This window comes from Centroberyx affinis, unplaced genomic scaffold (genome assembly GCF_046629955.1).
Source record: "Centroberyx affinis isolate AG114_WGS23_722 - 3 ecotype Tasmania unplaced genomic scaffold, CSIRO-AGI_Caff_v1 ptg002468l_1, whole genome shotgun sequence".
NCBI classification, from domain to species: domain Eukaryota; kingdom Metazoa; phylum Chordata; class Actinopteri; order Beryciformes; family Berycidae; genus Centroberyx; species Centroberyx affinis.
Window position 1 is genome coordinate 29,788 of NW_027280701.1, and position 15,941 is coordinate 45,728.

General features: G+C 41.8%; 2 protein-coding genes across 2 annotated transcripts; one reads left to right on the forward strand and one right to left on the reverse strand.

The window, feature by feature from the left end:
* Positions 1-359: 359 nt before the first annotated feature.
* Positions 360-4,462, forward strand: capslb (calcyphosine-like b). Its single transcript, XM_071533951.1, has 4 exons — positions 360-496; positions 1,267-1,444; positions 1,540-1,749; positions 4,361-4,462. Exons 1-4 carry the CDS (start codon positions 360-362, stop codon positions 4,460-4,462), a joined length of 627 nt encoding a protein of 208 aa, XP_071390052.1.
* Positions 4,463-5,086: 624 nt separating this feature from the next.
* On the reverse strand, positions 5,087-12,447 carry il7r (interleukin 7 receptor). The gene is made up of 8 exons (XM_071533941.1): positions 12,251-12,447; positions 10,368-10,503; positions 10,134-10,288; positions 7,730-7,884; positions 7,446-7,602; positions 7,255-7,360; positions 7,087-7,159; positions 5,087-6,445 (listed from the first exon to the last, which is right to left on the reverse strand). The coding sequence occupies exons 1-8, from the start codon at positions 12,354-12,356 to the stop codon at positions 6,020-6,022; spliced, it is 1,314 nt and encodes a 437-aa protein (XP_071390042.1). The 5' UTR covers positions 12,357-12,447; the 3' UTR covers positions 5,087-6,019.
* Between the last annotated feature and the right edge of the window lie 3,494 nt (positions 12,448-15,941).

Consider the following 15,941-nt stretch of genomic DNA (forward strand, 5'->3'; position numbering starts at 1 on the left):
AGCCTCTTGAATCATGATCTATCCTAAAAGAAAATGGCATTCAAATGCACTTATAGCAATTCTGCTGCTATTGTAACAAATAAAGACAAATCTTTTTCATAAAGTTGCAGCTTGAAATATCACATATCATTGCATGGATGTTGTTATCACTGTGAAATTTGCTGTGTGTCAAAAACTTGTATACGAAGCGTTCTCCTACAGCTTTTGATCCCTGACTGCTTTAAATCTTAAACTGAGGAAAACGGAATTGACATTCAATTTTACTGTTCAGATCCATAGTGCCTTATCCCAATCTAATACTGTTTGTTTTTCTCGTTAGTCTTTTAATAACAAATGTACTTCATCATGCAGGTTCAGTGATGGCGGGGACGTCGAGGCACGATCGAGAGATGGCGATGAATGCCAAGCGGCAGCTGTCGGCGTGCTCCGACCCGGTGGAGAAGCTGAGGCTGCAGTGTCTGGCCCGAGGCTCCTCCGGCATCAAGGGTCTGGGCAGGTGAGGTGGTCTCTTTCAATCCTGGTTTTACACCTGGGAAAGCGGGTGCATGGAGTTCAGAAAACCAGCAGTAGGCAACTCTGTCCTCCAGGATGTAGACGTAGATGTGCTCCAGAAAGACCTGGAACCAGCACGCATAGTTTTATCCTGAATTTCCAAGGACGCTTTGTTTCTGTTCGGCCCTTTCTGGTCTAAACATCTCCCAACGTTCACCCAGACGGGAATCGGTTTTTCCGACGGTCCGAGCGGTTTTCCAGGCCAGAAAGACAGAACAAAACTATGATTATGACTAAGGCAACGCATGGGAAGTCTTTGCAAATCTACGATAAGATCCAGTTAAAAACAGCAGCTCCCAGCATAAAGTTGTCAAAAAAATTGACTCTTAAAAAGGTAAAAAACAATTAAAAACACAGCTGTTATGGAAGTAATGGCAGCCCTGTTGTGTGGCAGTGATGTACATATTGTTGCAGTCCAACTAAGAGACCATCAGATGTGTGAGTGATAGTTTTGCCACCTACACACACACTGTATATTCCTGTATGTCTTCTGTAATAAAGAACTTCATATCTGACAAATTCTACTTTTCATCCTCGGGTATGTGTGTTTCGTAACACTCATAACTTGTGTCACGCATCTCCTGATATTCAGAGTAACTTCCTCATGTTATACTGGGCCGATGCCCTATCGGTCACCTAATTAAACTGGTATAAACTTTAAAGTTGCGGTCTAAAACGTGTATTGACCCAATTCTAACCATCCACGTTTGTCAGAACCTTCAAAATAATGGACGATAACAACAACCGCACCCTGGACTTCAAGGAGTTTGTGAAGGGCTTAAACGATTACGGCGTCCTCATCGAGAAGGAGGAGGCCGCGACGCTCTTCAAGCACTTTGACCGAGACGGCAGCGGGATGATCGACTTTGATGAATTCCTCATCACTCTCAGGGTAAATATACAGAATTGTCGGTGTGAAGTTCAGGCCGTTAGAACTTCCATGGTCTAACTGCTCATGGGTGGGATGCCTGTCGTGTTTGATTGCAGCCGCCGATGTCTAACGCCAGGAAAGAAGTGATCATGCAAGCGTTTCGAAAACTGGATAAGAACGGGGACGGGGTGATCACCGTTGAAGATCTGAGGGGGGTTTATAATGCCAAGTACCATCCCAAGTATCAGAACGGGGAGTGGACAGAGGATCAGGTGTTCCGGAAGTTCTTGGACAGCTTTGACTCTCCTTACGAAAAGGATGGGAAGGTAACGCTTTATGCTTTGTGTTACTGGAGTCCCAGTTTTAATCGCTTGAGACTTGACTTGACGTGAAGAGAAGACTTGAGACTTGACTTGGGTTCTGGTGACTTGGGACTTGACTCTGACTTGTACTGTGATGACTTGAAAAGGTTTCCAAAGTCTTGACTTGAGATCTTGTGTTTGTGTAAATGACTTAGATTGAAAGTGATGAGATTTGTTCCAGCAGACGACTGAATTTAAATTCTGTTTTCTGAATTTGTATGGAATGATTGAATTTATTGAAGTTGAAACTGATCCTAGAAATCAAACTCATGATGCTCTTACCAAGTTTTTATCCTATTAAAACCATATTGCATTGAAAAGTCCTAGATATTTAGTTTTCTTTAAGATATTAAATTGATACTGGACTCTTGATTTGTTCTGACTTGAATTGATAATCTACATTTAGACTTGGGACTTGACTTGAGACTTGTGCCTCAAGACTTGAGACTGACCTGGGACTCGAGCAAAGTCGACTTGGTCACACCTCTGCCATAATCTTATCAGGTGGTTAGAAATTGCTCTTCTGACCGTATGTCCATGGCACAGTGACTGAATGTTATGTGTGTCTTCTACAACGCGATAGCTCTGCAACTGAAGCTCTTTCCATAAATTACTGAATAAGATTAGGATATTTATTTTGGATATTTACATTAGGACTTTACTGTAACATATGTGTGCAAAAAGGCGATGTAATCATTGACATATTTTTGCTGGTATTATTTTCTAAATGCAATAGGTAACCCAGGAGGAATTTATGAAATATGCTTTCAAAGAGCTGCAGACTATATTGTATGGTTTTTATTTTAAGAATGTACCATAAAGAAATAATTTGTCCAAAGAAATGGTTAAATATGCCATATAGCCAATAAGGTATGAAATGAAAAAAGTAATTTTTTGACACTATTCACAAGAACCATACAAGATACGAACTTCAGTTGTAATGGTTGAAGTTTGGTGGTTGATGCTTCTCAGTGTCAGCCACAGATGTCAAGGTTTTTCTATTTCCTATATATGTTTTTATTTTCTATCTTTATGTTAGATATGTTAGATCACATTCCTGTATATACACTTCACTAACCTTTCGTCTGTATAAATGTCCAGTAAATCTTCAGCCTTCAGTTTCTGAACTGAGGAAAGCTGTTTCCATCCAACTGTCAAGTGCATTTTGAAGTTGCACTAGGCAAGATTTTAATGTAAAATTCCTGTCTTAGCAGCCTAAATCACAAAGTGCATCTCCTCTAATCAGTGGCAAATCTTGAATTTTGGGGGCCCTGGGCAAAGAACGTGGTTGCCCCCCACAAAAATAAAGGGGGGGCCCTTTATTTTTTCTTTGACAAACCAGCAAACAAGATTGCACTTAGCCAGAGAACTCATAAATATCAAACTTCTGGGTGTTTTTTTATACTGTAATTGAAGATCCAAAGAACAAATGACTAGATTGCATTCCATAAACTTATTCCAATGATTTTGAAAGATTCTAATCCAAATGTGCTGACACAGCCTTACTTCCTCTCTTTTTGTCTCCTCAGCTCTCCTCTACTTTCTTTTTTGCTAGACATGTTTCAGTTGTAGAAGTGCTGCAGCTGCCAGGCGCTGCACCCAGCTCACTGACAGGCAGAGGGGCCCCTCCAGGGGGGTTAATGTACTGATGTCACATCTTGGTAGCTCCATATGAAATTTGAATGACCTTAAAAAATCTTATGGCCATTACATTTTATATTGAAAAATGTCTAATCATATGCTTTTTTAAACTTTTGTTTAAAGGTATAATTCATAACTGCATATACATGATATGCTACCTCTGGCATCGTCTGTCCTGTGGAGTCTAACCCAAACCCTCTGCCCCTAACTGAGATGCAGTAGATTCACTCTTTTTGACAAACTGTCTCCTAAACCAGGGGTTCTCAACATGGGGTCCAAGGACCACCAGGGGTCCTTGAGGGGGTTCCAGGGGGTCCCCAGCAAATTGATGAATTGTTAAACTTCAGCATTATTTCATTTACAAGAAGTGAACACAATTAGATAGATTATGTAGAAGAATGATCATAGTTTCTCTGTTATCTCTCTACCTACAATACAGATAGTCATGGAATTCTGGACAAAATCATATCTGACAATAAAAATATTCTCAGATTTGGGTCAGGAGTGCAGCTTTAAGTGAACTTTTGAAATGTCACAAAAAATGTGAATTGGATGCTTCCATCAGCTGGGCATCAGATGTGTTTCCAATGCTATTTGTTTTTAAAAATGTCTTTATTTAAAAAAAAAAAAAAAACCTTTTGTGCATCCACCAAGTATTACAGCATCTTTTTGTGATACTGGGGAAATTTGTAATTTCCATTCAGCCTTTGGTACATCATAATTCACATAAATAAATACTTGAATGGAAACCCAGCTTCTGCACTGAGGGTGTATACTTCAAAATCTTCCGCTGCGATGACCTTATCTTTTTTTCCAGCTATTTTCAGGTCTTCATCAAACTGTATTTATTCTAATATAATTTTCCACTTGTCTGCCTCTGTCATGCTGTGGGTGGATTGCAGAGCTCACTGCCTCTCTTTCTCCTCATCTGCAGGTCACCAAAGAGGAGTTTCTTAACTATTACTGTGGAGTCAGCGCCTCCATTGACAGAGACGTCTACTTTATTCTAATGATGAAAAACGCATGGAAGCTATGAATTTGGAGTGGATCCCATCAAATCAAAGGACTTTTACTCAGAACACCTAATATTTCATATGATTAATTGTGCTGATGAAACATAATGCGGCTTTTACATAATATTAAAATAATCATGATTAGCCTTATGATGTGTTAAGTTGATAGGACTTTGCTTTACTACCAGCTGTAAGTCATTATTTTCTAAAACTGAGTTTTTGCTTTTGTAATTTCTAAAAATAATTTCTTTCCAAATAAATGTAGTCAATGTGTATCTTAGTTTTGAGATTGACTTTTCCAGTGCTGTGATTCTCTTTACACTAATTTATATTGCATATAACTACAATAGAATGTTATCTAAAGACTGAAGAATGAAAACAAGGCAACATTCAATGTTTTAATATCCATTTTATTTTATGGTATGCTACATCATAAGCTTCATTTAAATAGTCAAATAACTTCTTGGTATATGGCTGGGGACACAAACAGTGTATCATAGTACAGTCAGAAATTACAATAGATATATAGTACACATTCATCTACAGTGAAATATTACAATCTGAAATGGAGTCTGAGAAAGTGAAGCATACATTCGGTGTATTTATTTCAGCTGTTGCCACAGGGAAACCCGAGGTTTTTGTTGTGCATGATATGGTAGGAAGCAGCATTGTATTTGTATATTTCTTTGACCCTTATTTAACTAAAAAAAAAGAACACATTCTTATTCTTCACATTCTTATTTACAGCAGACACATAAAGACTCACCTGGGAGCCTCTCAGTGTCATCATCACCTGGTGCTGTTGGTAGTTGGAGGAACTTGGGGTTGAGTGCCTTGTTCATAGATAGGAGTTACATTGCTCTAAGTGCAAACCAAATCAGACAAGGTAGAGGCAGCTTTGTTTTTAAAGTTCCCCCAACAACCAACTTCTGAGCAACACCAGATGAAAGTGTGGAGATTTGTCAGTATGGAAGATTAGGAAAACTTAACACTTTACAGTTTTGTCCAATAAAAAGCGACTTACAAAACCGAGCAGCTACAGTCTCGCTGTTTATATCTCTATCTATCTCTGTGTCCATGCCTGTATCACTGACCGGGCATGCAGGGCACATGCCCCAGGGCAGTGTCCGTGTCCGTGTGCAATGCATTTTACAACATTTCACAAATTTCAATTGAAATGTGCAGTCAGCTGCCCTGACAGATATAGGCCAGACAGATGGGGGCCCAAGTCACAGCCTCTAATGACATTTCTTTTGATGCGGAGGCCCCAATCACAATTATTAAATTGCCACCTCTAGCTTGTATGTTTATGAGCAGCATTTAGTGAGTATCATCCAGCTAAGATGCAGAGCACTGATTATCTACTGGTGGGGCAGGAGGGTCAAACAAAAAGGTACAGACAGTCAAACCTTTTCAATAAATTTCAACATTTAACTTTTTTTTTGGTCCTTCATTCTTGCCACCTATCAAAGGTTTACGTTTGTATTGTTTGTGCATACTGAGAGGTGGGGGGCCCAATAGGACATGTGTGCCCAGGGGCCCTGTGGTTGGTTAATCCGGCCCTGTCTGTGTCTCTTTCTCTACTTGGTCTGATAGAAGCTGGACATGGTGACGTACGCCTCGTCCTTGCCCTGCTGGGTGACTCCGTACATCTCAGGGTAATTCTTTCCAGTGTTGTGCTCGGGTCGCGATGCGTCCGTTCCGTCCGGTCCGTCCCTTGGCTGTGGGACGCCAGCGGGGGACGGGGACGGGCTCCTGCTCTGGGGGCAGTCTTCTCCTCCCGAGGAGCACAGCAGTGTGGACACCTCCGACTCCTCTGTGTTCAGGCTAGTGTTGCTTCTGGAGCTGCCAGAGGTTTCCCCGCTGGACGCCTGGGCGGAGCAGGGGTCCTTCAGGTTTAGGATATCGTCGGCAGCCGTGGACTCTGCTTCGATTTCCTCGATTCTCTCCACCGGGTAGATCTTAAGGTCACTGAACGCCTCGGGGTTGAAGCTCACTGGAAGGCCCTGCAGGTTCAGAGCAAAGACACAGTCAAGTTTGGGCATCATGGGTATGGGTGAACAAGTTTAAATCCGCCACTACTACCTCCAGTGTGTTAATTTAAGGTGCCAAAAATGGTTCTTCAGAGTGATGTTTTGTCTGTCCTTTTATTGCCTCATTTGCAATTGCACAATATAATACTAGGATGGGTTTGGTTATTTTACATATTATGCCATCACCTACCATCCAATAACTAAGCATTAAGAACCCAAAGATGATTAAAGAAAGAAGATTAAAGCGTAACTAAACCAAACCCAAATCTGCAGTGAAGCCCGACACCTAATGGTGAAAAGTAGGGTACTGAAGTGGTCATCTGCTATTGGCTGGTCTTTGGTGCCAGGTGATGTCACCTTCCATAGAGTAGAACAGGTGATGACATCACCTGGCACCAAAGGCCAGCCAATAGTAGAAGGCCAGTTCAGTTCCCTACTTTTCACCATTAGATGTCAGGCTTCACCACAGATTTGGGTTTGGGGTTCAGTAACTCTTTAAAACGTTCTTGAAAGGTGGAAGGTGGAACCAGGAATGGTTCTTCTATGGCATCGCTCTGAAGAACCATTTTCAGTTCCAGTTTGCACCTTTATTTTTTAAGTGAAAAAAAACTTACTTTAATTGGTGTGTATATCTGCACAAGAGTGTGTTTAGGGTGTGGAATGCTTGGCCACATATAAGTGAGTATCCTGTGAGGGTAAAAAAAGACGTTAAGATATTTAATGAATTGAACACATGCAAATGAACTATGGCATTTTCTGGCAACAAAGGAGAGATGGCCTACTTTTTCTTCCAGAGGAAAATGCTCAAAGGGACCAGCGACAAAATGACAAGACCCACAGTCAAGTAATACAGCAGCACTGGCCTTTCTTCAGGGTCCTCTTCGGAGTCTTGGAGAAAGAAAGAGAGAATGACCCGGAACGTTCTCCTGTCGTGCCGTAAAGCAAAACTGTATGCAAAGTGACGTGTTCTTACCAATGTGGGTGGAGAAAATGACAGTGGGGCTCCAGTCACTCCAGGTGCCTTCAAAATACCTGTTTGGTATTGTTCGCACTTTGACATGGTAATATGCATTTTTTTGGAGGTATTCCCCTTCAATGGTGACAACCTCGCCTGAGATGTTTTGTTGTGACTATGCACAGGGAAACAGTGACAGACAATTAGCGTTTCACATAAATGAGAAATGAATGTATTGCTAAAGCCAGGATACAATTTACAGTTCTGAAGAGATTCAAGCAATCACAATCAAATAATTCTACCACTGGTGGGTTGCCGGCGCTCCAGATGTCAAGCTGAAATAGTAGAGTGCGTAGGTTAAGGTAGTCTTCTTGGTATGTACTTCGGAAATAAATCACAGCCTTGTTCAACTCTGGGTGAAAAGTAGCATTCCACACCTCAGGACTTCTCGGTTTAACTGCGGAGCAACAGTAAACAAGCAAAGGACGATAATCAGCATGACAAGCAATGAGGTATGTCTCAATGTAATGCAGTGAAACCACTATGGCTTTGTAGTAGTGGTTTCACTTGGCTCTGCAATGGCATTTCTGAAGGCGGAAAGTGACTCATTTTGTTACAGGAGCTGCATGGAGCATTTTCAACATCAACATATTGTCAAAGTAACTGCTGCAATTACCATGAACAAATGAGTTTTAGTTGTTTACACTGGAAGAACAACGCCTTCTTCCTGTTTTGTGCCATAAAGCAATCCAGCAGATTTCCCGCCAACTCTGACCCAGTGACACACAATGTAAAACTCAGCTTAGAGGCCGGTAGATACTGCATTGGTTTAAGGTAACAACTAATGTCTCAAAATGAATGTGGTAAGAATTTATTGATGTTCATATGCTACATGTAGCACGTTTAATAGTAACATTTTTTTTTTAAGTAAGGGATGAAATTGCCTGAATCATGCCAGTACTCTACACCATTGCAGTGACCTAGAACCCGTCACTGTGGGGAGACTTCATGTTGGTGTTTCCATTGGAAGACAGATAGTTCACAGTGAAGAGAGACAAGACAGGAGGAGAGGAGTGCCATGGACATCACAGTTACATGGTCTGCACCTTCACCCAGTGATCCACCTGGACCCCTCCAGAGGCTCTGATTCAGAGTTCAGGCCCATTCACATCTAGAAGTATAACTGTAGAAGTGTGACCAAGTCAGCTTTGCTTAAGTCCCAAGTCAGTCTCAAGTCTTGAGGCACAAGTCTCAAGTCAAGTTCCAAGTCTAAATGTGCATTACCAAGTCAAGTCATGTCATTAATGTCAAGTCAAATCAAGAGTCCAATATCAATTTCCATCCCAAGTCACCAGAACCCAAGTCAAGTCAATTCTCAAGTCTTCTCTTCATGCATCAAGTAAAGTCTCGAGTGATTATAATTGTGACTCCAGTCTGACTCAAGTCCAAGTCATGTGACAATCACAATGCATTGTTTCTTCAGCAAACAAAGCATCACTGCAGTGAACTATTAAGGTTTACTGAGGTGCTGGAGAACCAGATGAATCCACAGTCAACTCTCCCATTGCTGTTAAAAAAGCTTTCAGCACCATCCTTCCTTCTTCAGACATTTTACTAGTTACCAGTAGGATGTGGGCTGGGACTTTTTTGTCCCACATTGGCTGCAAGTATGGGTGTGAACAGTCAGTCTAAATTAAGACTCACGACAGACCTGATCTATCCCACAGGCCTTCAGTTTGACACATATGCTCCAAACCAGTGGTTCTCAACGTGGGGTCCGGGGACCACCAGGGGTCCTTGAGGGGGTTCCAGGGGGTCCCCAGCAAATTGATGAATTGTTAAACTTCACCATTATTTCATTTACAAGAAGTGAACACAATTAGAGAATGCAGAAGAATGACTGTTTTGATCATAGTGTCTCTGTTATCTCTCTACCTACAATACAGATAGTCATGGAATTCTGGACAAATACATTAGGGGTCTTTGATATGAAATAGGTTGAGAATCATTGTGCTAAACCAGTCAAAAGAAATGTCATAATCATGGTTTAGGCCAAAATATGTATTAGCCCAAATGGCTTGTTTGGTATTTATATACTTATTTAAGGGTAAATTAGATTTTGGTTTTAAGTGGTAGAAGGCTTGTCTATTACCTAACATCTACTTCTTAATCCACCCACACAGCCAAACACCATGCAGATGAGCAGATCCACAGCCTAATGATTATTTCAGTATCTATCTCTCACCATGAAATTCTTCTCTGATCTGTTTGTGGCTACCAGTCCTTTGGCTATAAAATGATCTAACCGAGAGTTTCACCACCAAGTGTCCAGGGTTAACTTAACCACATATGACGTTCGACAGGCAGGGCATGTGTGTCACTTCACTGACATTTGAATCATTATGAATCATGAATATCCTAAAGTCATTGCCACAGATCACTTTCGCTTAGGGGCTATTAGTCATTAAAGTGATAATAGCTTTTCTGTGAAATATAACTTGTTCCAGCTACAGATAGAAAAATTTGCATTTGTGAGTCAGTGGTATCTTGGGACAGGCCTGGGTTCTGGAGCAACACCCCCCCCCCCCACCCCCCACCCCCCCCACCCCCACACACACACACTCAACCTCCACAGATGTGTTGGTGTTGTTTTGCTGTTAAATCCCCACTGCAAAACTCTGAAGACCCAAAGAAAACATTATTTACCTATTTTCCTCAAGTCGAGTTTTTTGGTCATTGTTCCACCTCTTCTTAACTGAACGGTCAGGTCGTACTCAGTGATGGGAATCAGTTCAGCGGAGGTGAGTGTGTGTCCAGGCTGTTCCACACACTGGATTGTCTTCTGCTTCTTGTCGTGCGGGCTGTGAACAGGACTACTCATTATTCATTTCATTCCTCAAGGACAGGGATGCACTTCACATGAAAAGGTGTCAACATTACCAGACAGTCATGCCCTCTATATCGTCGCCCTCGTGGTCTTCATCGTCCTCGTTGTCCCTGTTGCCGTTGACGAGGCTGCAGGTGAGGCTGTTTATCCCTCTCCGACTGATGTGAGAGGTGCAGGTCATTCTGGGCTCTGTGGGGAGAGAAAACACAGAGCAAAGATATTGAAATCGTATGTGTGCATCAGAGGTGTGACTAAGTCGACTTTGCTCGAGTCCCAGGTCAGTCTCAAGTCTTGAGGCACAAGTCTCAAGTCAAGTCTCAAGTCTAAATGTAGAACAGCAAGTCAACTCAGAACAAATCAAGAGTCCAGTATCAATTTAATATCTTAAAGAAAACTAAATATCTAGGACTTTTCAATGCAATATGGTTTTAATAGGATAAAAACTTGGTAAGAGCATCATGAGTTTGATTTCTAGAATCAGTTTCAACCTCAATAAATTCAATAATTCCATACAAATTCAGAAAACAGAATTTAAATTCATTCGTCTGCTGGAACAAATCTCATCACTTTCAATCTAAGTCATTTACACAAACACAAGATCTCAAGTCTTCTCTTCATGCATCAAGTCAAGTCTCAAACGATTCAAACTGTGACTCAAGTCCCCACCTCTGGTGTGTATCATCACTCTTGACTTTAGAGAGGTCATATATTTCATTTATGTATCATATTTGTATGTCTAATACTGTACAAAATCCTTTGTAAACTCAGTAAACCCTAAGCTACGGAAAGTCCCTGTGTCTAAGAGTATTTACCACCTAAATTTCTATTATTATTTGGTCAATGTGATCAATTATTATACGTTATGTCACCAAACTATCAGTTTAGAGGGAATATCGGTCTTGAATGACATTTTTTTTAGATGTGGCGTCTGAATACATTTCTGGCAGTTTTAGCTTGATTTTGCTGTGAGAAAAAAAATGTGAATATCAAATCAAAAGACAAATAATGGTGAAAATAACAGAAAGAGCATCATCAAGTCAGGTTCTTCTATACAGGTATAGGTACTGCTATGGGTTGCACTACGTTATTTGGTTTAGATCCAATCTTTCCTTAGAGGGTGCGGAAAGTTGTGATTGTTACGAAGATCATAATTCTGATCACTTTTATACCAAGATATGATGCATTTATTTTCTTATACGGCGCTGTGTCACCAAAGATTACAATATTCATTTTTATCCCTGAAATGTCCTTAATTTCTCATTACATAAAGATTAATTATTTATTAAAAACAACATAGCTTTAGTATCATGGCTTTATAAGGGATTTATTCATGGGTTGGTTCACAGAGACACTAGAAATTAAGGGATTTTTCATGCCTTTTGTGCAGGTTTACAGGGTTATTAATGGAAAAGTTCCTGTCTTTCACTTTTACATTAAATTAGAAAGTAAGCCCAACACTAAGGGGTGTTTAAGGAGGTTGCGATGGGATCTCCTCCATTAATAAATCCCTTAACTAATTTTAAGGGGATTTTGCATGAATTAATGTAAATGTAAGGTTATTTTAAGGGATTACTGGTTTGTAGAACAGTTTAAACAGTAGAATTACCATGTTAGCCACACACCAACGGCTTTTCAACAACAAGATAAGATTTCCAAGTCTCTAAATGACTCAGAATATTTCTGTTAGTGTTGATAAGCCAATAGGAGACGAGCCGACCAAAAGCCACTTGTCAACAAGGGAAGTCTTTCTGTCGGTGATCTCATCCTTTTAACCGTATTCTGTGTTGTAGACCTGGATCTTGTGGGGAAAAAACCCCCACAAGAATCCAAGCAGCATCTCAATTGAACACAAACTCTTTCTTACTGTCTCTGCTAAATCCTAAAAAAAATCACAAAATAAATACTTTTTCCTTTTTTTTTTTTTTTAATGCCTCACCAGTGTCAGTCTCCATATCTCCACTCTGAGCCTCTGTCCCAGCTGGGAGCAGCAGCAGCAGCAGCAGCGGGACGGTCCAGATCCAGATCCAGAAGCCGAACAGCATCTCTCCGCCTCGTCTTTCTCCGCAGCAACACAGATGAAAAAGCTCACCTGTCCGACACCACGGACGCACACACACACACACACTCGCTCGCTCACTCCGAGGCATCAGCTGTGAACTTGTTCTTGTCAACATCGAGAGGGAGAGAGGAAGAAGGAGTGGCAAACATGCAGTGCAGAGGGGAGGGAGGGAGGGGGGTTGAGTTCCTTGCTTACAGGATGTTCTTTAAATCAAAAAAAACATCACCCTCTCTGACAGATAGTGAACATGAGCGCAGTGCTCTGTGGATTAGACTGCCAGGTAAAGTTCCAGGTAGATTATTGGACATTTAACTAGGGACATAGAGGGAAAGGTCAAAGGTCAGTTGGGGGTCTCATATGAAAACATATCCAGATTCTTAAACCGAGGCCAGTACAGTAGGTTTTATCTGGGACACTTTTATCTCACAAATTTTTTTTTTTCAAATATGGGAATTCTCTTCAATCGTGAACATTCTAATTGGTTGAAATCAAACTGAGTTATCTTTGTGCCCATAGATGAAGTGTTTATTTAAAGGTCCCACCTTTGGAACCATGTCTGCCCAAATCCCTGATAGTGAAAATGACGTTTTGAACTTCAAACACTTCCACATGTCCCAAGTTCAGAAAAATGCAATTTAACCCAGAAAAACCCCCAATTCACCCTTCGGTCTCTACTTGTTTACTGAAGCAGCAGCATGGCATGCCAACGTTTCGGCTGCAGCCTCCATCGACACTGAATATAACACACAAACACACGACGACACAAAATATAAAAATGACACTAAAAGGTGATCGGACCTTAAGAGAATAGATAGTAAATCAGTGATGTCAAAAAGCACCTAAGTCTTTTCAGGTGATGCCTCGACTTGCAGCTCGACAACAGAGTCTTCCTCCGTGTAAAACAGCAACCATGAAGCAGAAATCTAACCAGTAACCTACAAACCACTTCCCGTCTACTCAAGTGATCTGGTTTGTTTTAAAAAATGAGGCCATGTGCAGATCTATCTCCGTATTTTATCAGCACAAAAATAACACACGAACCCAGGTGACCCGATCCCAACAGCGGTGATCTCTGGCACGCTAGAATACAAGAGTGTTATCACCTGCAATTCTCATAAGCATCCCATAGGAATTCAAAAAGAATCGGTGATTTAACGTTACACAGAAAGTAAACAGGGAACTTGTTACTTTAACATGGAACATAATCATAATTTATGGATTGAATAACAATTTATAGAGCAGAAAAACACACCATACTTCACATTTTCTTGTTTTGGGTTAACTTACAGGGGAATTTAGCTCATTTGTTATATAATTAGTATAGTATAGTATATTTTTTTGTTTCTGAATATTGTTTGTGGTTGGTTTGTGTATGTATTGTACACCTTTCTGTCCTTCTGACGTCAATATTCTTCCTTCCTCTTTTGCTCCTATTCCCCACTCTTCACACACACACACACACACACACACGCATCAACCAGCACTTCTCTATTTGGCTAATTTCTCAGGTATTGTAAACCCAACAGGCGTCAGTATGGTTACCAGTGTTTGCTCGGTGTCTCAGTTAGTCGAAGTCACCCAGAATGTAGAATAATGTTCTGAAACAGGGCACGGTGGAAATGTGGTTATGTAAAGAGGCATAATATCTGCTGTCTCGGCCTAATCTGATGCTTCCTCGCCACAGCAGGCAGCTTGAGTGCCAGCTGGTCAAAGATGTGGTTTTTCTGGGGTGGTTCAACTAAAAAAAAAACATTGTAAATTATCAAACCATACCTCACCAAAATAGTAATAACCTAAACCCTTTGTAGCAGTTCTATTCCCAGGAGTTGCATGTGAACAAGGAGAGAAATGGAAGATAAGGCCGCACATCTGGGTTGTCTGCTTTTAGTCATTACGCACACAGTTTCCTATATATAGGCCTCTACTGTATGGTTTTCTACTTCAGTCTGAACAATACCCTATAGTGTTTAGGTATGTGAAGGGATGTGTAGGCTACGAGAGGAGTCGAACTTCATAGGCACCCGTGGGTGGAGAGCAGGCTCGGCGGTGGGTAGGAGGGGTCGGTGGCGGTGGAGGGGGTTGAGCTCTCGAATGCGCCTGTGGGTGGCGGCTGCGGTCGACGCGCTACGTTTTGCGAAGCACGCGCGCGAAATGAATTGCGAAAAAATCTGGGAGGCCAAAAGCGGGAAAAAAAAAAAGAAGGGGTTTCTACTTTGCAAAAAAAATAGTCCCGTCTGGCCCCTTTGGCCTCTTCCCCCTGCGGAGGGAAGCGGGGATGTGGAAAAAAAAAAAAAAAAGGGGGGGGGGGGGGGGGGTGGTTAAAGATTAACCCCGCGAGTCACTCTTGTTTACTCTTGTGGATGGCACACAGCTTATCTAGGGAGGAGGCACACACACACACACCCCCCCCCTCCTCCTACACCCCCACACCAAACCACACGATTGAGGTTCCTATCTCTGCGCTCATCACGAAACATGATCTCGCTGTGGGTTCGAGCTTTAATGGCTGCCTCCCTCTTTTGTTTTTGCAAGCGATGGGAATGCGAGGGCGCCACCTGTTTACACTCCGCTGCGGTCCCGTGGTCCCGTGGTCCCGTGGTCCCGCGTCCTCGCGAGGCGCCCGGGAGAAGGGGCGGGAAGGTCGAGCGGTGCATGGCAAGGGTGTCCACTGCCACCTCCTGCGTTTCAAAAAAATCAAGAATTGCATTTGCTAAGTGTGTTGGAGGCATTAGGAATTTTGAATTTGGGACAGAACGGACAGAAAGTGACCACCGAAAATAATCACGGCGATCCAGTGTGGCTCCATCTCGGAGGTCCTACTGAACTCGGCCTTGCACATACACAATATAGAACAGGTATGACTACTTATGTCATCCATCTAACAGGAACGCCTGCAATTTAAAAAAAAAAAAAAAAAAAAAAATCCTCTTGCACCTAGACCCATACCATGAAACCACAGTGCAAAAATCTCATGGCGATGAATTTCACTGAAGCCACACCAAAATGAGCGGCTCTTTGAACCCGGGGCTACAACAGCCACATGAATGCCTTCTCGATACACCGTCTCTACAGGGCTGCTTCTCCACACTCTTACTCGGCGTCACCATCAAATAGCTCTCGCAGTATTTTTCTGACTTGACATCGCTCCGCTGCCGTCTGATAAAAACTCTTTTTTTTTTTTTTTTTTTTTACCGGCGGCAATGCAAGTGAATTTCTGTAGAAAGGTGTTGCAAAAAAATCTGCAGACGAGAGGGAGCACAGACTTGTTCAGAAATTACTCGTCACCACATCCTCTTCCTTGAGTCATAATTTCTGTTCATCCATTAAATACACAAACACGCCGCCGCTGCACCCTCAGCTGTGGCCATAAAGATGAATTGTGAAGATAAAGGCATGCAGTTTACCATAAGTGTCACTGGGGAGTTTTGGTGGGTAAAGGCCGGTGACCATAGGTTGCGTCATCTGGTGTAAAGAACACTTATAATAACCCATAGAATACAACTGCTTTTATTCAAGGGTGTAGGTTTCATTTCATCTTTGGTGGGGTGGGTGGGACACTCTGGATCAA